The 27,913-nt window shown below is 41.8% G+C and overlaps 1 protein-coding gene across 1 annotated transcript in view; it reads left to right on the top strand.

Moving 5' to 3' along the window:
* PDE6C (phosphodiesterase 6C) overlaps positions 1-27,913 on the top strand; it is a 138,870-nt gene that overhangs the window by 40,351 nt on the left and 70,606 nt on the right. Inside the window, exons 2-12 of the mRNA XM_073596026.1 lie at positions 7,736-7,888; positions 7,969-8,058; positions 10,166-10,306; positions 13,157-13,231; positions 17,373-17,437; positions 17,533-17,599; positions 18,567-18,614; positions 18,730-18,879; positions 24,577-24,720; positions 24,803-24,868; positions 25,934-26,080. Coding sequence (XP_073452127.1) covers positions 7,736-7,888; positions 7,969-8,058; positions 10,166-10,306; positions 13,157-13,231; positions 17,373-17,437; positions 17,533-17,599; positions 18,567-18,614; positions 18,730-18,879; positions 24,577-24,720; positions 24,803-24,868; positions 25,934-26,080 — 1,146 coding nt within the window. The remainder of the gene's footprint in view (positions 1-7,735; positions 7,889-7,968; positions 8,059-10,165; positions 10,307-13,156; positions 13,232-17,372; positions 17,438-17,532; positions 17,600-18,566; positions 18,615-18,729; positions 18,880-24,576; positions 24,721-24,802; positions 24,869-25,933; positions 26,081-27,913) is intronic.

Below are 27,913 nucleotides of genomic sequence, written 5' to 3'. Positions count from 1 at the left end.
GAAAGTAGACACCCCAAGCTATTTGCTGAGAGGCATGGTGAGTATTTTGCAGCTCTCATTTGTTTTCGAAAATGAAGAAAGACAAGAAAAATGTTTTTTTTTTCTTTTTTCAATTTTCAAAACTTTGTGACAAAAAGTGAGGTCTGCAAAATACTCGCCATACCTCTCAGCAAATAGCTTGGGGTGTCTACTTTCCAAAATGGGGTCATTTGGGGGGGGGGTTTGTGCCATCTGGGCATTCCATGGCCTCCAAAACTGTGATAGGCAGTGAAGAGTGAAATCAAAAATTTACACCCTTAGAAAGCCTGAAGGCGGTGCTTGGTTTTCGGGGTCCCGTACGCAGCTAGGCTCCCAAAAAGTCTCACACATGTGGTATCCCCGTACTCAGGAGAAGCAACAGAATGTATTTTGGTGTGTAATTTCACATATTCCCATGGCATGTTTGCGCAATATATCATTTAGTGACAACTTTGTGCAAAAAAAAAAAAATTGTCTTTTTCCCGCAACTTGTGTCACATAATAAATATTCCATGGACTCGACATGCCTCTCAGCAAATAGCTTGGGGTGTCTATTTTCCAAAATGGGGTAATTTGGGGGGGTTTTGAACTGTACTGGCATTTTATGCACAACATTTAGAAGCTTATGTCACACATCACCCACTCTTCTAACCACTTGAAGACAAAGCCCTTTCTGACACTTTTTGTTTACATGAAAAAAAAATTTTTTTTTGCAAGAAAATTACTTTGAACCCCCAAACATTATATATTTTTTTAAAGCAAAGGCCCTACAGATTAAAATGGTGGGTGTTTCATTTTTTTTTTCAAACAGTATTTGCGCAGCGATTTTTCAAACGCATTTTTTTGGGAAAAAACACACTTTTTAAAATTTTAATGCACTAAAACACACTATATTCCCAAATGTTTGATGAAATAAAAAAGATTATCCTAGACCGAGTACATGGATACCAAAAACGACATGCTTTAAAATTGCGCACAAACGTGCAGTGGCGACAAACTAAATACATTTTTAAAAGCCTTTAAAAGCCTTTACAGGTTACCACTTTAGATTTAAAGAGGAGGTCTACTGCTAAAATTACTGCCCTCGATCTGACCTTCGCAGTGATACCTCACATGCATGGTGCAATTGCTGTTTACATTTGACGCCAGACCGACGCTTGCGTTCGCCTTTGCGCGAGAGTGGGGGGAGAGGGGCGTTTTGTTTTGTTTTTTTCTTTCTTATTTTTTTTTCTTTTTTATCTTATTTTTAAACTGTTCCTTTAAATTTTTTTTTTTTTTAGCATTTTTATTGTTATCTCAGGGAATGTGAATATACCCTATGGTAGCAATAGGTAGTGACAGGTACTCTTTTTTGAAAAAATTGGGGTCTATTAGACCCTAGATCTCTCCTCTGCCCTCAAAGCATCTGACCACACCAAGATTGGTGTGATAAAATGCTTTCCCAATTTCCCAATGGCGCTGTTTACATCCGGCGAAATCTAAGTCATAAAATGCTCGTAGCTTCCGGTTTCTTAGGCCATAGAGATGATTGGAGCCATTCTGGTCTCTGATCAGCTCTATGGTCAGCTGGCCGAATCAACGGCTGCATTCTCAGGTTCCCTGTTGGGACAGGAGAGCCAGAGAAAAACATGGAAGACGGTGGGAGGGGGGCATTCCCTCCTACTGCTTGTAAAAGCAGTATAGAGGCTAATTAGCTGCTAGGATTGCTTTTACATGAAAGCCGACCGCTGGCTGAAAAGAATGATACCAAGATGATACCTAAACCTGCAGGCATCATTCTGGTATAACCACTTAAAGTCCAGCAACATACTAGTACCTTGCTGGTCCTTGTTGGGCATATATTGTAAACTTTTTTTTCATGCAGCCTGTGGGCTGAACGAAAAAAAGAGATTGATCGGTGGGTATGCCCACCATTAGAATACCTCCCTTCATCCACCCACTTCTAATGATGGGCATATATGCACCGTTTATATATGCCGAAGCATGGGGGCATCCTCCAGCAAAAGGTAGGAGCAAATCGCTCCTCCGCCCACTGCTGCCCCCACGCTTCGGCATATATGCTGAAGTATGTAACTGTGGTGGTGAAATCACCTCCGACAGCGCTGGAGTCATGGCTTTATGTATCATGGGAGCAAACGCTGTTGCTGTCAAGATAAATAAATCCGCGCTGCAACTGAATGGCGTACCTCCTAAGCAAATGATGGTTAACAATAAAACAAAATAACATTACAATATAACAGTAAGACTTACCATACCTGCAAAGCAAATACAAAAAAAATAGTAAAAAATAAAACATTTAACGCAACCTGTGCCTAAAATATATATATGCCGAAGCGTGGGGGCATCCTGCCCCCACGCTTCGGCATATATGCTGAAGTATGTAACTGTGGTGGTGAAATCACGTCCGACAGCGCTCGAGTCACGGCTTTATGTATCGTGGGAGCAAACGCTGTTGCTGTCAAGATAAATAAATCCACGCTGCAGCTGAATGGCGTACCTGAAAACAAAAAAATGGTTAAAACACAGTAAACTATACAAAAATTACATAACTGAAAAGCAAACATGATAAAACATAACAACAATAAAACATTGCAGAATAGAATACAGTAAAAAAGAGCAGAACAATAGAGAGAGAATAGAGAGAGAGAGAGAGAGAGAGAACAATAAAACGACAACTATTTTTGTTTTTTTTATTTTATATTTTTTTTGTGTATTTTTTTTTTTACATTTTTTTTTTTTTTTTTACATTTTTTGTAACTTTTAAAACTGTAACGGTTCCTAGTTTGGGTCTCTCAAAATGCGATGGCATCTTGGGAGACCCTGTGAAAGTGTGTCCTAGTCTGTGCAATGCTGTACCCTACGCTAAAACTCAACTAGTGTATGGTAGCGCTCAAAACATTCACCGATGCAAAGACCAGGATTGCCAGGACAGGAGGGACAATAATACCGGGTGTCACGCCTATATCCGCGCTTTCTGCAGACACAACATTTTCTTTGGGGGGCTCGTTGGGTAGGGGTACTCGGGAGGACATAAGGAAAATGCCTCCCATGCAGCCGGCTTACTGCAGCTGGTTGGGGAAGGTGAGGTGGAGCACCGTCTGGATACAGAAGGGCTCTGACGATCTCTTCCTGGAATTTAAGGAAGGATCCAGTCTGTCCTGAAGCTCTGTATAGCACATGAGCTTTCAGCAAAGCCAATTGAAATAAGTATACAGATACTTTTTTGTACCAGCATCTGGCCTTACGGGCAAATAGGTACGGCGCCAACAACTGGTCGTTGAGGTCCACCCCTCCCATATTTTGGTTATATTCGTGGACACAGAGGGGTTTCTCCACAACACCAGTTGCCGTAGTAATTTGGACCGTCGTGTCTGCATGAAGGGAGGTAAGAACGAAAACATTCTTTTTGTCCCTCCACTTCATAGCGAGCAAATTATTACACCGCAAGCAGGCTCTCTAACCCAGCCTAAGAAGGGAATCTACAAGCCGCTGGGGATTAGGTCGCACGGTGCCACATGCTCCAATTTGATGATCAAAAAGGTGACTAAAAAGTGTCACGCTCGTGTAATAATTGTCCACATATAAATGGTACCCCTTTCCGAATAAGGGGTGACACCAAGTCCCACACTATCTTGCAGCGCTTCCTATGTAGTCAGGGCAGTTTGTCGGCTCTACGTGACTATCTTTGCCCTCGTAAACCATAAAACTACATGTATAGCCTGTGGCCCTGTCACAGAGCTTATACATCTTGAGCCTGTATCTGGCACGTTTGCTGGGAAGGTACTGTTTGAATGACAAGCGGCCAGAAAATTTAATCAGGGACTTGTCAACGCAGACAACTTGATGGGGAGTAAACAAGTCTGCAAAACGCTGGTTGAAGTGGTTTACGAGGGGCCGAATTTTGTAGAGCCGATCGTATCCAGGGTCTCCACGAGGATGACAGAGTTCATTGTCATTGAAGTGCATGAACCGCAAAATCTGCTCGTATCGTGTCTTGGCCATGGAGGCAGAGAACAAGGGCATATGGTGAATTGGGTCAGTGGACCAATATGACCGCAACTCACTCTTTTTAGTTATGCCCATGTTGAGGGAAAGGCCCAGAAAGATCTTAAATTCGGAGACCGTAATTGGTCTCCAATCTCTGGAAAGGGAGGACTGGGGAATAGTGGCGATGTGTTGACCAGCGTATAAATTAATTGCTTTGGTCCACAATAGATCTATAGAGATCTTCGGTGAAAAACAGTGAATAAAAATCCAGTGGCGTAAAATCAACTGTTTCCACCTGAATTCCAGGTTGGCCAGTGAATGGGGGAAGTACGGGTATTGCAGAAGTGGTGGGTTCCCAATTTGGATTGGCGAATGCAGCAGGAAGGGCACTATGGGCACGACGAACCTGTCTTTGTCTTCTTGGTGGCAGCGGGACACTACTAGTGCTTGCCACCTCACCAGCTTGAACTGCACTTATGGGACTCGCCACGTCACCACGTGATACTGCAGTGCTGGATGTACGACCAGGGTGTACTAGGCCGCTGGTGCTTGCCAGTTCACTAGAAGGAATAGCGGCGCTAGTACTGCTCTGCTCCATACGAGGGACCTGCGGTTCTTGCACTTCAAGGACAGAAGAAGAAGATTGAGGTCTGGTACGCCTGACCTTGGCAGGGACCACAACTCTGTCGTCAGAGCTATCTGTCATGGAGCCGCTGTCGTCTACAGGATCGCATTCTGAGCCTGAATCTGACAGATGAGTGACTTCCTCTTCACTATCTGTCATGCTCAGAAACGTGTAGGCCTCTTCACTAGTGTACCTTCGATTTGCCATTTTGGGCTCTAAATTTAGGGGTACACTAGTGAGACTCACAGGCAAAAAAGCTCCTGACTGTCAGCGACTGTATCAAAACGCTACCAAAAAACTGTTAGCGATCGCAGGGATCAGGCCTGACTCTGCAAACGCTGCAGTTATGTGTGCTTAGTGTTTTGTAAGTGTCAGTGATCGATCGATACTGCACTTGGGTGGGCTGGGCAGGCTGGGCCGAGGGGCAAAACGCAGGTGCTAGCAGGTATCTGGGCTGATTCCGCTACCACTTCGTTTTTGGGGACCCTAAACTGCTGGGGACGCTAGTATAGATCTGATCGGATCAGATATTGATCCGTTCAGATACTATAGCACTAAGGGAGGTGTATGCTGCGTGCGCGGGTTTTAGCGGTACTGGCGCTAACCTGACGCTGCCTGGGGCGACGCAGACCTTATCTGGCCCTAAAAACTTAACTTATATCACCGCCGGGCGATCGGGGGGTTAAACCTTTATAAGGTAATAAACGGCGGGTGCCCTAAAACTATAATAAACTATAAAAAACAAACTAACTAACCAGCACCACCCGTAACAATTATATGGTGATCACTGGTGAAAGGGTTAACTAGGGGGCAATCAGGGGGTTAAAACCTTTATTAGGTAGTATATGGGGGTCCCTGTCGCTATAAAACACTGACGGCGAACCTATATACTTACCTCCCTAACTAGCGTCACCTGTGTCACTAATACAGCGATCAGAAAAACGATCGCTTAGTGACACTGGCGACGGGGGGTGATCATGGGGTTAAAACTTTATTAGAAGGGGTTGGGGGGTACCCTAGACCTAAAGGGGGGTACCCCAGACCTAAAGGGGGCTAACCCTAACTGCCCTAACACTTATAACTGTCACAAACTGACACCAATGCAAAAATCAGAAAAAAAAAAACTGCTTTTGGTGTCAGTGTGACAGGGGGTACGGGGGGGTGATCAGGGGGTGACTGGGGGGTGATGGGGGGGCGAAAAGTGTGCCTGCGTGTTCTACTGGAAGTGTAGTGTTGTGCAAACTTACTTGGATGTCTTCTCTCCTTGGCGCCGGAACGAAAAGACCGGCTCGAGGAGAGATGACATCACTTCCTCCGCTTCTGTTTACATTACAGAAGCCGAGGAAGCCTGTCAATCGCCAGGAGCAATCGCGAGGGGGGAGCCACGAATGAGTGCCCTCCCCCTCACCTTTGATCGCCCCTGACCTGAATCCAACTGCCGCAGGCACCGGGGGGGTCCGATCGGACCCCCCGTCCGCAGGAAGGCAAGGACGTACCTGTAAGTCCTTTTGCCTGCCCGTGCCATTCTGCCGACGTACATTGTCGTTCGGCGGTCAGCAAGTGGTTAAAGGGAAATTATCCTGAGCTCTCGGACATAACAGTTAGTCCCAATGAGCTGGCCAGCAGAAGAGAGAGGGAGAGTATATTACAGACTGCAGGACTATTAAGCTGTCGTAGCTCTCCTTAGTTAAGTTTGCCCTAGTATAGGATTTAAAAGGAGTTGCTTTCTACACCCATTGTTTGTTTTTTACAGTATATTTCTTTCTGTTTTTCACCTATTTGTAATATATTTTTCCTTTAACTGTTTGCAGTGTTGTTGCTGTTGGGTTACTGTATAGACATTTGCAACATCTACAATAAATTATCCCCATCCAGCCAGGTGTGTCAGAGTGCATGGTTCTATTTGCAGAGTCGTGGGTACAGTAATAGGGGCTCTTTTGGAGGTGAACTAGATTATTGCAGATATTTTGACCATTTCCTGGTGTATGAAATGCGTACAGCAAGTAGTTGGTATACTGCATAAAGAAGACCTAAACCTAATAAGTAAAATCTAGGGTTGTTACTGATTAAAATTTTCGTGTCCGATTAATCGTTTTTTTTTTAAATCGATTAATCGACTAATTTAGATTAATTATAACGCACATACAGATCCAACTACTTTTAGCTGATTTAGCACCGTTGTTATGGCAAGGCCGAAGCCGGACATAGCGGGGCATGGCTAGGACGTCACACGTCTTAAACTCAGCCTCACCGTGCCCATAATCGCAGCCTCACCATGCCCATAATCGCAGCCTTACCGTGCCCATAATGCAGTCTCACCGTGCCCATAATCACAGCATCACCGTGCCCATAATCGCAGCCTCACCGTGCCCATAATGCTGTCTCACCGTGCCCATAATGCTGTCTCACCGTGCCCATAATGCTGTCTCACCGTGCCCATAATGCTGCCTTACCATGCCCATAATTGCAGCCTCGCCATGCCTATAATAGCAGCCTCACCCTGCCCATAATGCAGTCTCACCGTGCCCATAATGCAGTCTCACTGTGCCCATAAATTTTGATCGATCAAAAAAATTAACGATTAATCGAGGAATTAATCTTTAATTTCCACAGCCTTAGTAAAATCTCATATACATTTAGATATGTTAACGCCATTTCAAAAAAGTTTTTTAGTTAAATCTGCAGCTTTCATAAATTGAATATTTTGTGATACTGCCATGAAGGCCCATGTTCAGGCACTTCTGGTCATTGGCTGACAACTGTCTTCCAACTGTGATGCTACATTGTCACCTTGTCACTTGCATCTCTGGTAGAGATTACAAGTTGCCCTGCAGCACAGATTGCATTAGGCATGGACCAGAAGCCAGTCCTGAGCAGTGCCGTCAAAAGTGAAGCAATTGCAGTTTGAGAAGAAGGAGATGAAAAGGGCTGGAGGTGATCAGCAGCCCTGAGATTAAAAAAAAAGGATGAAAAAAAATGTGAAAACTGTATTATATAAAAATGAAACATGGCATTTGCTTTAGTAAACGAAATATCATCCAGTTAGGATGTAGAGCCAAATTGTTATGTATTAAGAAGAATCAATTTTCTTTTCCTCCTACGCAGAACACACACTTCTCTGACTTTGCAGACAAGCAAACGGGCTATTGTACAAAGAATCTATTGGCCACACCTGTCTTATATGGAAAAGAGGTCCTAGCAGTTATAATGGCCATCAACAAAGAGAATGAACCAGCCTTTACCAAACAGGATGAAGAGGTAACACAGTGCAAAAACAATATAAACATCAGTATGTCAGTTGATGAGCTGCAAATGTCACTCTTATATACGTTTTGCAGGTACTTACCAAATATCTGGATTTAATATCAATGGTCCTTAAACAAAATCATATCAACTACCTTTACAACATTGAATTAAGAAAAAGTCAGGTAAGATATTTATTATAGGAATCAAACTATTTATTAAAATGTAATAGCACAGGTATGTTGCACTCCAACTGATGGGGAATGATGCACTTTTTTGGCCTTATTGCTTTGACCTGCATGCTTTGGCCAATCACAGCGCGCTCTGCTGAAAGAGCCATAATTGGCCAAAGGCAGGGTGCCTTTGGCCAATCATGGCTCACACACTATATAAGGCTGCTTACATAGCGGCCTGTGTGTAGTGTGCGGATGGAGATAGATTGAGCTAGATTAGCCGGGCAGGTTAGTTAGTGGCAGTTTATTTGATATATATACAGTCCAGTATATATGTACTCTGCATTTAGCATAGACTAGATATTCAGTGTAGACTCTATATTCAGTCAGTGCAGGCAGTGTATTTGATATATATACAATCTAATATATATATATATATATATATATATATATATATATATATATATACTCTGCATTTAGTGTAGACTATATATTCAGTCAATGCAGGCAGTGTAGTTTATATAACACAGTGTATTGAAGTGGTTAAGGGGAACCCTGTGCCAAAATTTAAAAAAAATGGTGTGGGGGTTCCCCGCAGGAAAAAAGGGGGGGCAAGAGAGGGCCCCCCAACTCCTGAACCATACCAGGCCACATGCCCTCAACATGGGGATGGGGACAAGGGCCTCATCCCCACAACTCTTGCCTGGTGGTTGTGAGGGTCTGCGGACAGGGGGCTTATCAGAATCTGGAAGCCCCCTTTAAACAAGGGGGCCCCCAGATCCTGCCCTCCCTATGTGATTGGGTATGGGGTACATTGTACCCCATACCCATTCACCGAAAAAGTGTCAAAAAACAAGTGTCAAAACTACAGGAGACAATTTTTGACAATTCCTTTATTAAAAAATAAAAATATAAAAGTGTCCTGCGATGTCCATCCTTCTTCAATCCCGTCACCGATGGACCTGAAAAATAGGAAAAAAAGAAAGCTCCCATGGAGGCGGAGTTTTCCTTTTTTTTTTTTTTTTTCTTGGGACCGTTGGATGCAGTGATTGACGATGGATTTACATCGCGGGACACTTTTTTTTTTTTAAATAAGGGAAGGTTCACAAAATAGGATCTTGTGTATGAAAGTGTCTGAACTTGTGGGATGTCCATAGCATCAGGCTGGGAGATTAAAAAGCTAGTCCAGGTAATGTGTAAAATGATATTTCATTTGCTATTAAAAAGCATTGCAACTGTGCTCATTTGCAATGTTTCCTTAACTTTTCAACAAGATTCATAAGGCAACCTTCTCATGATAAACAGTTAGCGGCTGAGCAAATACCATATATAAAAAGGAAGCCACACCCCAGATCAATATGTTTGCAGTAAGCAAGTGCCTGGTACAATAGACAATCCACTGGTGCTCAAGAAGGAAGAAGAGAATCTTCTGAACCCAAAGTGGCACCAACACGTGTTTCTAAAATTCAGGAATTGAGAAAATTCCACCCGTTGTAAGGACGTTAAACATAGCTCCTTACCAGATTGCAGTGACCCCTGTGTACATATATAGGTCTGGCAGCACTTATCTAGACAGAGTGGTCACATCTGATGTTTAACCTCCTCCAGCTAATAGGCATGTCTCATAATTGAGTCAAAAACAAAATGCAAGAGAAGCTCCTATAGTGTAAAAACATTTCTCAAAATTGATTTTAAAATAGCAATAAGAGAAAAACTCACAATTGGTAAGTATGACAATTGCATCCAGATCGTGGCATTCCTGTAGGTAGTTTCAAATGAGACATCCATACATTGACTGTCAGCCAATCAGATTCAGTGTGCGCAATGGCGTCATAAGCCCCGTCCTACGCGTTTCATCACAGGTGACATCACCGGGGGAATGGGCCACAGAGGCATAGTCAAAACCATATAGCCATCAGTATAGCCATGTTGGACTGTAATAAATATGATTTTCAATTGCTATGGGCTCATTTACACTTGCGGTTGTCTGTGAAAATTGACCCACAATAGATGCAGCCAATATATACAGTGCACTTTCAAATTTGTTTGCTAAAAAAAAAGAGAAAAGTTGTTGTTTTAACTTGTTTTCCACCATAACCTGGCAATTTCCTCTTCACAGATAATGCTTTGGTGCGCTAATAAGGTTTTTGAGGAACTAACAGACATCGAGCGTCAGTTTCACAAAGCTCTGTATACTGTCAGGATTTACTTGAATTGTGAACGCTATTCTGTGGGATTGTTGGACATGACAAAAGAAAAGGTGATTGTCTTGTGTCACGCTCACTTCAAGTAACACAAATATGTGAAGACATGAACAACAGACAGAAGAGAGGAAATCTGTAAAACCAGCCTGCTACAAAGCCTGAAAAGTATAACAAAAATTCATGTACTAACTACATACCTAAAGCAATTTAAATGAATGCTCCGTTGTGGCAAAAATATATATATGAACAGAAATATTCTGGGACAAGGGAAGATAATAAAGTGTCTCCCCCAAGCTGAGTTTATTGGTACTTAGGAGGGTGGGAGGCTATAGTGATGAAACAGGTTGGTAAACCTTGTCTGATCACAACTTTCATCATTGTAAAAAAAAAAAAAACATTGTTTGTAATTCAACTTTCCCCATAGGGCTTATACATTAATGGCTAGCTGAGGTGACTATTAGTTTTTTGGAAAAGCCACACAAGTGTGATTTAGTGCTAATAAGCATAGTAAAAAGGCAGGTTTTCATTAAAGATGTCTGGGGTTGAAAAAAAAACAAACCATATTCATAGGTCTGAACCTGCAGCTGTCCCACACTGCCTCTAGGCCTGAGAACTGAGCGATCACATGACTGCTGATCACTCAGTTCTTGGTCAGCTTTGAGCAGAGAGTGGTGACTGTCAGTGACGCTGAGATACTAAACCAGCTGGCAATCAAGCATCTTGGTGGATCCCACAATATGGTCAGGATCCTTCCAGAGCCTGGAGCGGCTCTGTGCCATCATTCCATGTATCGAAGCATTTCGCTGAAACTCATAGATTCCCCTATTCATGCTAAACAGCATGGATGGACGAATCTCTCACTGCCAACAATTTTTTTTGTGGCACCCCTTCTTTTTTATTACACATGTGCATTGATTGGCTTCTTCAATTTGAAGTTTGTAGAGATGGGTGGTGTCAGTAGGGTCACCCATAGCTCAAATTATGTTCAATTCAATAAGCTTAAAGCGGAGCTCCACCCAAAAGGGGAAGCTCCGCTTGTCTGCCTACCCCCTCCACTGCCACATTTGGCACCTTTCGGTTTTGACAGGTACCTGCTCCCACTTCCGGCTGAGTTTGCCATGGCAAAGTCACTTGGAAGTTTGGCCCCCCTCCTCCTTCCCCCATTTACAAAGTGCAGCACAGTAGGGAACCAGCTGTGAACCCGCAAGGCTTCACTGCCGGGTTCCTTAGCCGAGGTGGTGGCAGCAGCACCTGAGAGCCGACTGAAAAATCGGCTTGGGTGAGGACACCGCTGGATTTGAGGACAGGTAAGTGCCCTAATAATAAAGTCAGCAGCTACAGTATTTGTAGCTGCTGACTTATTTTTTTCTGAAGGAGCCTGGAACTCAACTTTAAGCTACTTACATTTTTTAAATATGGCACTATGAAACTGAACAAAAAAAATGTATGAAAAGTAAAAATGTTTACATATGAACAGTTAAAAACAAATCTGCAAAATATAGTTAAAGTAGGAAAAAATGGAAGAAGTTAATAAAAACCAATAAGGGCTAATGAGGGGTTAATTAATGACAACCTCCACTTAGAAAAAGGCTTGCCAAAACTGTGTATGATTAACTGCTTGCCGAACACCTGCCGTCGATTGACGGTGGCAGAATAGCACTCCTGTGCAAAACGTCGTAGCTGTATGGTGGGCGCTTTAAGGAGTGCAGGGTATGTGCACACGCCCACGGCATGACGTCGGAGCTCATGCACGTGGCCGGCGACCACCGGGGCCGCCGGCTACTCGCGATTGCTCCTGAGACGGAGAGAGCGGAGATCTGTCAGTGTAAACAAACAGATCTCCGTTCTGTCAGAGGTGAGGAGACCGATCTGTTTTTCCTAATGCTTAGGAACAACGATCGGTCTCCTCACCCAGGCAGTCCCATCCCCCCACAGTTAGAATCACTCTCTAGGTAACAAAATTAATTCCTTGATTGCCCCCTAGTGTTAACCCCTTCCCTGCCAATGGCATTTATACAGTAATCAGTGGCTATTTATAGCACTGATTGCTGTATAAATGTCAATTATCCCAAAATAGTCTCAAAAGTGTCCGATTTGTCTGCCGTAATGTCGCAGTGCTGATAAAAATCGCAGATCAGTGCCATTACTAGTAAAAAAAAATAAAATAATAAAAATCCCATAAACCTATCCCCTATTTTGTAGACGCTATAACTTTTGCGCTTACTGCGATTTTTTTTTTTTACCAAAAATATGTAGAAGAATACATATCGGCCTAAAATGAGGAAGAAATTAGTTTTTTTTCATATTTTTGGGGGATATTTATTATAGCAAAAAGTAAGAAATATTGCTTTTTTTTCAAAATAGTCCGTCTTTTTTTGTTTATAGCACAAAAAATAAAAACCGCAGAGGTGATCAAATACCACCAAAAGCTCTATTTGTGGGGAAAAAAAGGACGTCAATTTTGTTTGGGTACAGTGTCACATGACCGCGCAATTGTCAGTTAAAGCGACGCATTGCCGTATCGCAAAAAAAAGCCTGGTCAGGAAGGGGGTAAATTCTTCCGGGGCTGAAGTGGTTAAAGGATATCTGTTTGAATTACATGTAAGCACTAGCCCAAAAAAAAAAATATTATTACAGTGCATTTATCAATAAAGAATGCACTTTCATTATGTTACATTAAAGTGAGAATCTTGGTTGCTCTATGAGTAATACAAACGGTCCTTCCTTCAAACATATGTGGGGTCCCACACTTCTACTTGTAGTCATTACTGCAGGTGTAAACAAATACTTCCATACTTCCCCTCACATAATAATCAATACAACTGGGACTGTTATCTGGAAATACAGACCATAAACATACTGTTAAACGCAGACTTTGTTTTATTCTCTCCTTCCCTGTTGTTTAGGAGTTCTATGAAGAATGGCCAATCAAGCTTGGAGAAGTACCGCCTTACAAAGGACCAAAGACACCAGATGGAAGGGTTTGTAAGGCCTACCTTGGACATCTGTAAAAAAAAAAAAATTATACATGTGTGAAATGCTTTCCATTTTGCATTTTCTTAAAGAGGTTTCCAGTTTAACCAAATTAATATGAGGCATTCACAAAGTCATAAGACATGGCCTTTCCTGCAGGTTATGTCTTTCTAGGGGCAGACAACCTGGTCTCAGACTACATTCACCAGCTAGTGAAAGCAAGCATTAAGGTTCATACACTGAGACATCAGAATGTGAAGGATCACAAAAAATCAGGTACATGTGCTAGTGCAGCCTATTACAGCCAAATTACTGTGGTATTTTTCCATTCACTGGCAATAAAATACAGTACCAATAAAACAGAGTGAGTGTATGAAAAATATGCCAATGAGAAAATTCCACATTGCTTTTAACAACCAATCAAGTTCCACCTGTCATTTCTGCAGCACGTTTTGGAAAATGAATCAAGTATTGGTTGCTATGAGCAATAAAGAATGTTATTGTAGGCACACTTTGTATATATAGGTGGGTTCATCCAGGGCTTTTTTTCTCAGAGAAAAGGTGCAGGAACTCAACCATGCCACCACACACACTTACCTGCCAAATGGCATCAAATATTAGCTCTTCCCTCTGCATACAACCCCCTCCCTCCACTGCCCTCATCTTCTCCCCCCTCCTTAAAAGCTCCACCATCTGTCATATGTCTTACCTTTGTTGCAATATTAAGTTTAAGCACTTATCCGGCTGTAGTACCTCCCAGCATACTATACTATACTATACTATACTATACTATACTATACTATACTATACTACAGTCACTTCCAAGGGATATCATGAACTAGGAGAATTAACAACTGGTCACCAGGGAAAAAATGGAGACCACAGAGGGTGTAGTCTACCACGCACCCTCTCCTGCCCATGACTGCACTGAACCCTGGGCACCTGTTCTGTATTTCCCTTGTCCCTGTCTGGCACTCAGTGGGATCTGCGCTGGAGATCTGACCTGTGGGAGCTACTGGGAGATAAGCTATCACTTGTAAATACAGAAGCTGGACTTCAGTGTTCCCAAGTGATAGTGGTGAGCAGGGAGCAGAAGACCTGAGCCAGAGGTGGTGGAACTGAGTTCCTGCTGAAAAAAAGCCCTGGGTTCATCTAATGAGAAAACTAAACACTAGGTGAAATTGGTTGTAAATCTTAATTTTTTTCCCTAAAATAAAAAAAGATGTTATACTTATCTGCGGCCCCTTACCTCCTCTTCTGAGGTCTTAGTCAGCTCTCTCCACGCCTCTTCTCCAATTGCCCCCATAGCAGATAGAAGTAAGGAGAAGAGGCTGTTGCAGACAGTACAGCGCTGGATTAGGAGAAGACACAAGTAAGTGTTTAAGGGTGAGCTGCAGGGAGTTGCTATTGAAAGATTTTTTTCCTTAAAGTGGTTGTTATCCTAAATAAAAAAAAATAGATAGAAATTTCCTTATAGCAGGTTAAACAGCACAGTGCTTGTGCTGTCTAACCTGCCCCCCTGGAAGCTGTAAAATACCTGGCTGATCCTGGCAGTTTCTGCCCTGACCCCTGTAAACTGACCACGGTTTATCATGGATGCTGAGCCCTGGCACTGTGGTCAGTTTATATATAAATAAAATGCAGCACTAATAACCCTACAAATGTAAGGATGATGCCGTGAACAAGAACATCCAAGTTGCAAGAAAAAAAAAAATATCAATGCAAATAAATCAAAAATGAATTGTCTCAAGCAAGTTCACAGTGAAAAAAAATCATTGGTATCAAAATATCATCAAGTGTCCAAGAAACTTTTTTCTCTCAATTTTCAACAAGTTCACAAAGAAAACAGTATAAGTTGAAAAATATATCAATATAATAATGTCCCATAAAGTGACTCTTTGCAATGATGATCCAGGTAAAAAAGAGAGAGTAACTTCACGCACGTGCTCCCCAGATTCCCCTGAGGAAGATGTGATTAGCCCTGTGTTGTCTTCCTCAGGGGGATCTGGGGAGCACTGGTGTGAAGTCACTCTCTCTCTCTCTTTTTTACCTGCATCATCATCACAAAGAGTCACTTTATGGGACATTATTTTATTGATATATTTTTCAACTTATGCTGTTTTCTTTGTGGACTTGTTGAAAATTGAGAGTAAAAAGTTTGTCGGACACTTGATATTTTGATTCCAATGATTCTTTTCACTGTGAACTTGCTTGACACAATTAGTTTTTGATTTATTTGCATTGACATATTTTTTCTCTTCAACTTGGATGTTATTGTTCACGGCATCATCCTTACATTTGTAAGGTTATTATCACATAGCGCTGCATTTTCTTTCTTTATATATTTTTTTCACAGATTATGGGATTGTGATTAATGCTAAGCTGGTGTGAATTGGCACTTTATTCACATTTATAAATCTTTCATCACTACACCTGATGGTAGTTGTAACCTTGGGTTGTCTAATGGTAACTCGCAAGATCTCTATTCATTTACATTGTTTACCGTGGTCAGTTTACATGCCTCTGTCATTCACTCTCTCCTCTCTGCTTTCCCCCGTCATCTCCCCTGTTCTCTCCCCCCCTCCTCTCTCTGCCTGTCAGCTCAAGAGTCTGTGTCTCTGTCTCTGACCCCCCCCCCTGCTGTTAGTAAAAAACTAAAATTTGAGAAAAAAAAGAGGCCAGCCTCTCTATTTTAAGCTGCCATCCTGCACTTTATAAGTGTTTGTTAATAACCAAGTCTCTAAATACCTTTTTGTGCTGTATCTTCAGGCCGGTCACGTGACTCCTGGCCGCTCTGCTATTCCGATCAGTGGGAGGAGCAGAGCGGGCATCTGGGCGGTTATGTGACTCCCGTCTGATGTCAGAGGGAGAGCTCGGCTCCTCCTGCTGTAGCCCTGGATCGGAGTGTCAGAGCAGCTGGGTGTCACGTGACCTGCCTGAAGATATTTCACAAAAAAGGTATTTAGAGGCATTGATTGTAACAAACACTAATAAACACAAGCATTAAGGCAAAAAACATTTTGCCTTTAGAACCACTTGAAGTAACAGGCTAGCCAACATAGGTGTGCGCAGCCTATTGCATTAGGGTGTGCATCCTAAAGCTCAAACACACACGTGTGTGTCTACATATATATGACCCCGGCACATTGATCTCCCTGCCGGCACAGTGAAAGAGAAGTGCTTAAACACTTCTCTTATGGCAGAGTCGGTAAGAGGGAGATCTTTCCCATCTTCCTGCCAGCACATACAGTGATAAAGCTAATGCCCATGGGGTGATTAGGGTATGCCCAGGCACCCCGGGCACACCCTATGCATACACTTATGCTAGCTAATAGTGTAAGAGGGATAGGAGAGTCCGCTTGCTAGTGCTTATATTGCTCGTTGCCTCTCTTCACCAGTGCAGAACCACCTGGAAGAGCGTAATTCACATTACCTCCAATCCCTGCTACTAATAAAAATGATGTGCCCAGCCATTGACAATAAAGTTACAATAAAATACAAGATGTATCATTTATAGGAAGCAATCTAGTTTAAGAACGTCCACACAAAATTAATAACTTGCTTCATGTGTAACATGGCGTATTTGATCATCCACCCACTTCTAAGAAGTTTAAATAGGAATCTATTTTTTCCCATTTTTATAGATTTAGCTCTCAGCCTAAAGTCAGATCCTGATAAAGTAATCTCCCATAAGACTGTCAGTCTATGAAGCTTATGATAAGCTTTTACATAATAGACCCAGCCTACACAAATATAAAATATCAGTTTAGCCTAGCTTAGCATCCCAATAAAATATTATGCTGTCAAATATTTTGGGAACATGTTTTTTTAAGGTATTTAGTAAAATTTGTCTAGATTGTTGCAATGTGATTGTATAGCCAAAACTTTTTTTTGTCTTGAATAGAGAAAAGGTAAAACCCCTACCATTTTGTTTTTGTTTTCTTGTGGTTTGTGTACCATTAGGGAAATTTACCTTCACTTACTTTCCCAGAAAGGGAACAAGAAGGTGAGGGGAATTCCCTGGAACAGGTGTCTTCATTGAACGACCCTCATCTCCTGAAAGGTTTTACCAGTGAAACTTCTTCAATAATTTAGTTATCTGTGATTTCTTTAGGAAGTATTAACACCTGTCTTTTTTCTTTTGTTCAGGAAGTTATTTTTTACAAGATTATTGATTATATTTTGCATGGGAAAGAAGAAATTAAAGTCATCCCGTAAGATATGACTAGTGATTGCGTCAACAGTTTTAAATGAATTATAATAGTTGTTTAGTTTCTCCAGCCTAATTTGCTTTGTGTTGTGTACCTAGCACACCTCCTGAAGATCATTGGTCCCTCGTGAGTGGGCTGGCCACATACGTCGCTGAGAATGGATTTGTATGTTGATTTTTTATTTTCATTTTTTTTATTAATTTTTTTCTTAATAGCACTTGAAATCCTATAAAATAGACAATCTCTGATGTATAATGAAGCTGTCAAGTGTTTGTCTCTTGTCATAATATGTCTATGATTTTGTAGTGGTTTTTATTATTTATTAAACTGCTTATTTAAAATTATACTTCACAGAAAAGAAAAAAAAACATGAGAAGCATAAGGGGAGCTTAGCCTACATGCTTAGAAGTTACATTTTATATCTAGGTATTGCTGTAGTTTACCCCACATCCTTCTACCTCTAATCAGGTGATCCTGGAGCTTGCATGCATGTGATGCTGGAATCTCCTGCTTGCTGTTTCTCACACACAGAAAGCCTGATTTAAAAGAAGGAAAAAAAAACGAAAAAAGGTTTCTAATGATGTTTCTAATGGACCCAACTTAGATTTATACGTGCTTTGAATGTTTAAATATTATTGTTGATCCAGGAAGCATTCCCTGCTGATCTAGGAGTGCATTCCCAGTGCCAGGCTACTGATTCTGTATAGAGACTGGTGTGCTTCTTTTGCACAAGATTACACAGATTAAGTTAAATTGAGTTAACAATGCAACTTTTGCACATTTACTGGGTTTATTGGATAGCATTTCACTTCCCGACTGAAATTGCTCTTTGGTTGACTAAAGTTATTTCAATAGATTAGGATGTTCTCTGGTGCTAGGACATAATGCCAAGCTCTATTTCTTTCACAGTAAAATAAATAGCTTAGTGAACAGTAGGCATGATTTATCCTTGTGCATGGCTCTCTGTATTAGCATAAAAGCCAAATAACTTTCATTTTCAAAAGTAGAGTTTGGCAGCCTATGTATTTTGTCTGTACAGGTTTTCTTCAACAATCTAGGTATAAATCTAATGGATCTTGTTAGAGTAATGTAATCCCTGTATTTTATATATTTTTCTTCATGTTCACTTCAGATTTGCAACATGATGAATGCCCCCGCAGATGAATACTTCAAATTTCAGGTGACATTGCATTCCTGTTAATCAAGATTTTAAAACATTGTCTTTAGCTAACCCAGCAATTAGCAGTATAAATCTTATGCCAACATTTCACCTGTGACTACTGTTATGATTGTAGAAAGAAGCAGTAGATGAGACGGGATGGTGTATCAAAAATGTCCTCTCGCTGCCTATTGTCAACAAGAAGGAAGAAATTGTGGGAGTGGCCACCTTTTACAACAGGAAAGATGGGAGGCCGTTTGATGAATATGATGAGCAAATCACTGAAGTAAGATGTTTCCTACGTTTGAATATATATATATATATATATATATATATATATATACATACACACACTATATTACCAAAAGTATTGGGACACCTGCCTTTACACAAACTTTAATGCCATCCCAGTCTTACAATGGCATCCCGGGGGGGGGGGGGGGGGGGCAGAGGGGGCCCTGACCCCCCCCCCCCCAACATCATGCTGTGCCCCACCATGTGCCCCCCCCCCCAATTAAAAAAATGTTTTTTTTTTGTTTTTTTTTACAAAAAAGGCAATGTCTAAGAGGGAGAGCGTCCCCAGTCAGCTCCTGTGGGTGATTCCTCCCCCCTCCCTCTGCTCGCTGACACTGCATAATTCAAGCACTCACACAACCACGGCCGCCCGATCTGCTCCTTTCCCTGCATCCTCATTGGCAGGGAGAAGAGCGAGTTGCAGGAAGGACTCCACCAGGACTCTCAGTTACTGAAAAAACAGACTGAATTCTCACCGTCCTTAGGACAGGAGAACCAGCCTGTAAATTCCAAGGGATGCCAGACCAGCGCTGTCAATAGCATGGGCAGGACAGCAAGCGGAGGCTGGGGAACCCCACAGTGGCAGAACACCAGGGCCCGATGGCAAGTTCTCCCACTGCTTTGGACCCTTATATTTGCATTTTATAGTTGCCCCCCTACTTTTGTCCCTGTCCCCCCCCCCTAGATATGAAAGCTGGAGACACCACTGCAGTCTTAGTCCTTAGGGTTCAATGTTGAGTTGACCCACCCAACTCTTCTGAGAAGGCTGTCCACAAGGTTTAGGAGTGTGACTATGGGAATGTTTGACCATTCTTCCAGAAGTGCATTTGTGAGGTCAGGCACCAATGTGGACAACAGGGCCTAGCTCTCAGTCTCCGCTCCAATTCATCCCAAAGGTGTTCTATCAGGCTGAGGTCAGGACTCAGGCTCAGGTCAGGCCATTCAAGTTCTTTCACCCCAGACTTGCTCATCTATGTCTTTATGGACCGTGCTTTGTGCACTGGTGTGCAGTCATGTTGGAACAGAAGGGGGCCATCCTAAAACTGTTGGGAGCATGAAATTGTTCAAAATGTCTTGGTATGCGGACATCTTAAGAGTTCCCTTCAGTGGAACTAAGGGGCCAAGCCCAACCCCTGAAAAACAACACCACACCATAATTCCCCCTCCACCAAATGATTTGGATCAGTGCACAAAGCATAAAGACATGGATGCGTGAGTTTGGGGTGGAGGAACTTGACAAGCCTGCAAAGAGTCCAGACCTCAACCTGATAAAACACCTAAAATTTGAGAAGTTTCTTTATTTTTAATAAAACATGATACTTTAAAAGTACAGAGGTGCTGATCACATAAAATACATTTTTCCACCCCCTACATCTATTTTCCCTCCTCTATTCAAACATATATGGTGGACATATAACACAAATATCCCTACATTTGTTGTGTCGGCAATGTGTGTGTGTATGTGTGTGTGTGTGGGGGGGATTATTTTGCAACGCATTTCTTGGACTACATACTGTATGTCACTTTCTCAGGAGACTCATAGGGTATGTCTAATACATAGTTTGACATCAACATTTAACCAGGCATGTTAAAAACAAATACATAGTGTAAGCCCAACAGGATATGTACCCAAATTGCCTAAGATTGTCCAGTAAACCCCAGGGAATGATAGAGAAAGTCTGTGTCATCAAAATCCCATAATGTGAATATCTGGACAATTATAGGTAGTTTTTGGGCATAGACATCAATAACGTGTCTCTAGATAGTCCACTGGAGAGGTCATTATTCTGCCATGTTAAATGCATACTGTTCTCATAACGATCAACCACCACTTATAGCTAGCTCAGTCTTGTACTGCTAGTGTACAATTTACAGCAGCTGTCACTGACTGCAAGTCCCACACTAAACAATGTCTGAATGGTGAAAAAAACTTCACATGGGGCCATTAGCCCAATATATCTTATTATTAATGGCCCAGGGGAAAAATGCCCACCAGCCCAGTCCTCTCATGATTTAGATGCAAAATATGAAGCAGGATCAAAATCTGCTAAATTCTGATTCAATCAAATCTTAAGGCCACTTCATCTTGATTTTTAAATTTCTATCAACTGCTTTATGTAACAGTAGTTTTACAAGCATGGACAGATGTATAGGTTAATTTGTCAGGAGATTATCCATAAAGAAAACAGAAGGGATACTGTGAAATCGTTTTCAACGCACACTTGCATTATCATCATGTACTTCCATAACAGAAACTACCAGCTGACATTATGGGCTTGATTTACTAAAAATAGAGAGAGCAAAATCTGGTGCAGCTGTACATGGTAGCCAATCAGCTTCTAACTTCAGCTTGTTCAATTAATTATTATTTAATTTAAAAAAACTGGAAGCTGATTGGTTTCTATGCAGAGCTGCACCAGTTTTTGCACTCTCCAGTTTTAGTAAATCAACCCCACGTTTCCTCCTTTTAAAGCCAGTGGCAGTTCACATTGAGAAGTTGCCTAGAAGTAGCAATTAATTACTATATCCAGCAATATATATTTTTTATATGCAGTGTAGTCCTCACATCTGTCAGTATTCATCTCCCTCCTTCAAAGTGTATGTAAGGACCATCAGAATAGGGATTGGTTAAAAACCTGTCAGTTTTTCTTTCCTTTTTTTCCCACCGCTGTGATTCCCTTTTAAATCATGTCTTATGCAGGCCATACATGGGGCAAATTTCTTTCCTGCAACCAGTGTTGACAGGGGAATCCCTCCCGCTGAGCCATTGTATTCTCCCAGTAGAGGGCTGGGACAGGAGAAGCCGGCCCCGCTGGAAGAAGGCAGTGTTTTCTGGTAGCGGTTATACCAGCTGCTAGCGATAAACGCATGCAAAACCTAGCAGGCTGGTTGTGCCCAAGTTGATTGATCGATCAACTTGGTACATTCAGTCTGCCTATACATGTTTCCAATCTCGGTCAGTTCCTGCTGAACCGATCAATATTCGAACCGTCTATGCCCAGCATTAGAGACACAGATAGGGCGAAAGATAAATAGATAGATTTCAAGTGGATTTGATTTAGGTTTCCTCACTGGAAGGTTTTCCCTCAGCTCCTGTTTATGTAACAACCCAGACATTTTGGATTTCCCATTACTTTCTGTAAGAGTGACAATGGTCACCAGGATGAGCAGGATTACCCTCTACAAATCTGTCCTTCTCAAATACAACTCCTGCCTCCACACTGCTAAACAAACCTATTACAACACTCTCATCAACACCCTCTCATCCAAACCTCGTCAACTCTTTTCTACCCTTAATTCCTTACTTCACCCCCCACTGACCCCACCCACCAACTTGCTTACGGCTCAACATATTACCAACCACTTCAATAGCAAAATCAACACAATTCGCAAGGAGATATCCAGCATTCAAATTCCTCCCCTACCCAACATATCAGGTCCAACACCACACTCAATACTCTCCTCCTTTTGCCCAGTTACCACAGAAGAAGTTGATAAACTCCTCTCCATGGCCCACCTCACTACATGTCCCCTGGACCCTGTCCCCTCTCAATTACTGCGACCACCTTCCCACTCTATCCTCAACTCCCTAACCCACATCTTCAACCTCTCTCTCTCCTCCGGCACCTTTCCTTCCTCGCTAAAACATGCACTGGTTACCCCCATACTCAAAAAACCCTCACTAGACCCCACCTGTTTGAATAACTTAAGACCTATCTCCCTGCTCCCGTTTGCCTCCAAGCTCATCGAACGCCTTGTTCATGACCAAATGAGTCGCTACCTCATGGACAACAACCTTCTCGACCCCCTACAACATTCTACTGAAACTGCCCTACTAAAACTCACCAATGACCTAATAACTGCCAAAACCAATGGCCACTACTCCATACTCATACTTTTAGACCTCTCTGCTGCCTTTGACACAGTTGACCACCTGCTGCTTCTCAGCAAATTACACTCCCTTGGCCTCCGTGATTCTGCATTATCCTGGTTCTCCTCCTACCTATCTCAGCGCACTTTCAGTGTCACTTACAACTCAATCTCCTCCGCTCCCCTTCCTCTTTCTGTTGGGGTACCCCAAGGCTCCGTCCTTGGGCCTCTCCTTTTCTCACTCTATACCTTTTTCCTGGGCCAGTTGATAACCTCCCATGGCTTCCAATACCACCTCTATGCCGATGACACACAGATCTATCTCTTGCTGAATGACATATCGGTATGGATGGCACACAACTTCCTCAAACTTAATCTTTCTAAAACTGAGCTTGTTATATTTGTTATATTTCCTCCTTCACGGTCCCCCTCCTGTGACTTCACCATTAATATCAACAACACAACCATTGGTCCCTCCACACATGCCAGGGTCCTGGGTGTAATCCTTGACTCTGACCTCTCCTTCAGCCCCCATATCCAATCACTGGCTAAATCCATCTGCCTTAACCTCCGCAACATCTCCAGAATTTGACCCTTCCTAATGACACCACAAAGCAACTTATTCACTCCTTGATTATTTCCCGCCTCGACTACTGCAACTCTCTCCTTAATGGCCTACCCTTAAGCAGGCTATCCCCCCTTCAGTCTATTATAAATGCTGCTGCTAGACTAATACACCTCACTAATCGATCCGTGACTGCTGCTTCTCTCTGCCAATCCCTTCACTGGCTTCCCCTACCCCACCGTGTAAAATTCAAAATGCTAACCATAACATACAAGGCCATTCACAACATTGCCCCCATCTACCTCACCAACCTCATCTGCAGATATCGCCCAAATCGCCCCCTCCGCTCCTCCCAGGACCTCCTGCTCTCTAGCTCCCTTGTTACCTCCTCCCATGCTCGCCTTCAGGACTTCTCCAGAGCCTCTCCCATCATCTGGAATTCCCTGCCCCAGTATGTCCGATCAGCCCCTACCTTGTCCATCTTTAGGAGATCCCTGAAAACTCATTTATTCAGAGAAGCCTATCCCACACCCACATAACTGTCCCTGAGCCACCCCCATCAAATCATTCTTTGCAGCTATTACCTTTTGTACCACCACCCCCTCCCTTTCGAATGCAAGCTCTACGAGCAGGGCCCTCCTGTACCTTTTGTATTGCACTGTACTGTAATTGTGTTGTCCCCCTTATACATTGTAAAGCGCTGCGTAAACTGTTGGCGCTATATAAATTCTCGTATAATAATAATATAATGATAATAATAATGAGCAGAGGTGGTTAAGCTCACCAGTAGGGACAGAGATTCTATCCCTTGCACACATCTAAATCTTAAAAAAAAAAAAAAAAGTTTCTGCTTTATATACACTTTAACTCAACTGTTATTGTGTGCCTCAATTGCCTTTTAGCTGAAACTTCCGATCACTGAAGAAAATACATAATTGGCATGGTTGTCAAAGCCCAATCCCAATGCCATAAACGATGTAGTTGGGAATAACGTAATTTTCCAGCTCAATGGAGAAAATGTTTAACTGCTTAATTACCCACACCACATCTACATAAGGCACTGTTGCAGGAATAATGTGTTGGGTTTATGAGACCATAGTAGTGAAAACTAAGTTGAACTGGAATACAACATAAACCAGGGTTGTTTGTTTCATTATCATCTAGGTCTGCCTACTGGCCTCCAAAAATGGTTGTGTATTTATACTGCGTCCTGAGACCTGACCTTACATGACAGCACCTTTCTCTCTGTTCCAGGCCCTTACACAATTCCTGGGCTGGTCTGTTCTAAACACTGACACCTATGAGAAAATGAACAAACTTCAGAACCGAAAAGACATTGCCCAAGAGATGCTGATGTACCAGCTGAAATGCACGCCGAAGGAGCTGCAGACTATCTTGGTAACTTTTGTATATTTTATACAGGTACATGACTGCCATGCTATAGCTAACCAAAAGTTTTTTTTCTATGTTGTTTATTTAGAAATCCAAGGAAAAGTTAAGTAAAAATTTAGATGAATGTGAAGAACCGGATCTTGTAAAAATATTGGTATGTATATTGCTTTAATGGAAATAAAGGTTCTTATATTTTAAGAAAACATATAAATATTTGAGTGTTGCTAGAACCTGATGGGCTGGGGTATCTCTTACTTTCGCTATTATTTAACGCTCTTCAAGACTTCAAAACTTAAATATCACAAAAAACATAGCAGTGATCTAGACACACACTATTGCATTCACTGGTGATGTTTTAGAGCTATATCAACAAATTTTCAGGCCAGGAGTGTTCCCTTATCCCCAGAGAACATTTCCTGTGACCATTTGATTGGTCTAAGTATTTCACATTGTACCTTTGCCAACAACCCTTTAAACATACAGAGCTCTTTGTATCTGTCCAAACATGAAACTCTCAGTTCAGTAAACCTGAGGGGAACTCCATGGATGCCACAGTTAATTCCAAAGGCTTCCTGTGATTTAAAGCACACCTAAACCTAAAAACAAAAATGTAATATTTTAAAGCTTACCATTTTTTAAATGTAATGGCTGCATTTGTACATATTTATTTTCACTTGATAAACCTGGACAACATCGCACTTCACTTCTTGTCCTAGGGTGACGTACTGCATCATATCTATGGAGGAGCAGTGCTGTCACCTTCGAAAGCTCTCCCAATTTGAACCACAAAACCCTCTCTTCTCATCTCTTTTGTAGATCACAGAAGGTAGCTGGGGAAACTGATAACAATAAATAAAATATCATTTTAGAGCATAGGGAGTTACAAGGATACAGATTTTTTGCCATAATAATCTAATGCAGCCACTGCTTGTAAAGAATTTAAACCCATAAACAAAAAAGTAATATATAGCAGCTTAGATATCCTTTACGCCCTACCCAAATTTCTGACAGAGATAGCAAGAGAACTGATAAGGTAAACCTTATCTACAATTGCCATTGCCATGGTTGCAAGGAAGACATACCTTATTTTGCAAAGCAAACCACAGAAATAATGGTTGGCTGCAGAATAAAATGTAGAATATATATCACTGTATACACAATGCTTGAACAATGTTTTGAACAAGAAAAGTGACATATCTCTCTGTCTTCCTTTGCACAGAAAGAGGAACTGCCAGACCCAGTAGCGCTAGAACTCTATGAATTTCACTTCAGCGACTTCCCTGTGACAGAACATGAGCTCATTAAGAGTGGCATCAGACTATTTGTTGAGCTAAAAGTCATTGAAAAGTTTAAGGTGCCTGCGGATGTAAGTACTCCCATATCAATGTAGGTTTTGCAGAGCTAGTAATGGACATTTGCCTGTTTTTTATTTTAAATTTTAATTTTGGAACAGGTAAAATGTATTTTTATGTGTAAAATAACAACTATACAAACACAATTTTAACAGCTATAGTAGGCAATAAGAATAGATATCAAAAGTACTCTCAATTCTCAGTATCAAGCAAATGATAATGAACTTAAAATAATTGTAATAACTTCTGTATTTGTAAGAAGCTGCAAGAAAATGTTCTGAAAGTTCCAAAAGTGCCTGTTCTGAAGTTCTTTAAAGAAAGGTGTAGATACAAGGTATGAAAAAGTACAGGGGGGGTAAAGAGGAGCTCCAGAGTGAATATAGTAGGCATATAGTATATAGCTATAGTAGATAGGTATCCAAAGTACTTTAAAGCAACTCTCTCACCAGAAAAAAAAAGTAAAAATCACCCACATAAGACGAGCTATAATGCTTATGAGGTGCTACACCATCACTGTAGCGGCATAGTGTTAAGTGGAACCACAGTGTACAGAGGACGTTGGATACTGAAGATCTCAGAGTAGCTCTACAAGAGAACAAAGATTGGCGTCATCAGCTGCCAGGGTCTGATAATAACTTATTTTGTAGGTTTTGAAAGATTTATTAAGAATAGAATTTTCAAACATACAGTACAAAAAGTAAAATATGTCAAGCGTATTGTTATACAATCAATGTGCTGCGACAAACAGTTGGATAAATGTAACATGTACAAACAGCTAGCCTGTCTAGGGGCTTTCAGTGCTCAGCACCAATGAAGGCTGCAAGTATCAAGCAAATGATAATGAACTTAAAATAATTGGGTGAAACCCAAACCAGTAAGTAATAAAGAGGGTATTTAAAATACAGAAGAGAAAAAAAAGGGGGGGGGGGTTCCAAGGGGGGAGGAAAGGGTATTCTGGAATAAGCATAAAATGTATTTGGTTGGGTTAGGGGGGTTGGTTGAGGGAAAAAAATGCAAATAGGAAATTTTATACAATGGCCAGTGAAACCCTAACTAGGGTTAAATCTGTAAGGGATGAAGGTGGTTAGCAACACTTTAAGTTAATAGATATCAGTGTAACGGGAGGGAGAAGATGAGGGGTGGAGGACATGTTGAAGGTAGAGAGGGAAGATGTGTAGTCTGTCGCGAGATCTCTCTGGTTGGGGGGAGGGGGGTTCTTCAGCTCTACCTTCCTTTTTAGATGAATGTTGCGTATGGGGCAAACAGATCGCTCGCCCATTTGCTGGTTAGACCTGGGGGTTGATCAAGCTTTTGTATTGATCAGTGATGCGATAGTGAAACCAGTTGGCCCAAGTGGCTGTGAACTTGGATGGGGAATCTTTTGCCAAGTTAATAAGTTCTTCCATATCCGTGCTTTTTGGAGATGTATGAGCCACTCTGAAAGTGGTGGAACGTGGGTCGTGTTTAAATGAATCTGTCTAAACAGTTTTGCTGCATTTACCATGTGCATGGCGAGCAGGTTGCTTTTTACCTTTTTTTTTTTCTTGGCAACACAGGTGCTTGAAAAGGTTAACCAGACAACTGAAACTCATATATGGGAAATGTTCTAATTATCAAAACCTTTGTAAAACCATATCATTTACTAGTGGTTTATTTAGAGCCTGTAGATTTCATACTATCACCCCACTTGATGCTTTCTCTAAGGCTACTTTCACACCGGGGCGTTAGGGGGATGACGGTGGTAAAGCTTCGCTATTTTTAGTGGCACTTTACCATTGTTTTTGCGGCCCTTTTCGGCCGCTAGCGGGGCACTTTTAACCCCTGATAATGGCCGTAAAAGGGTTAAA

Source organism: Aquarana catesbeiana, linkage group LG08 (assembly GCF_042186555.1).
Source record: "Aquarana catesbeiana isolate 2022-GZ linkage group LG08, ASM4218655v1, whole genome shotgun sequence".
Lineage (NCBI taxonomy): Eukaryota > Metazoa > Chordata > Amphibia > Anura > Ranidae > Aquarana > Aquarana catesbeiana.
Note: the sequence above shows the minus strand (reverse complement) of the source record. Positions and strands in the feature narration are given on the sequence as shown.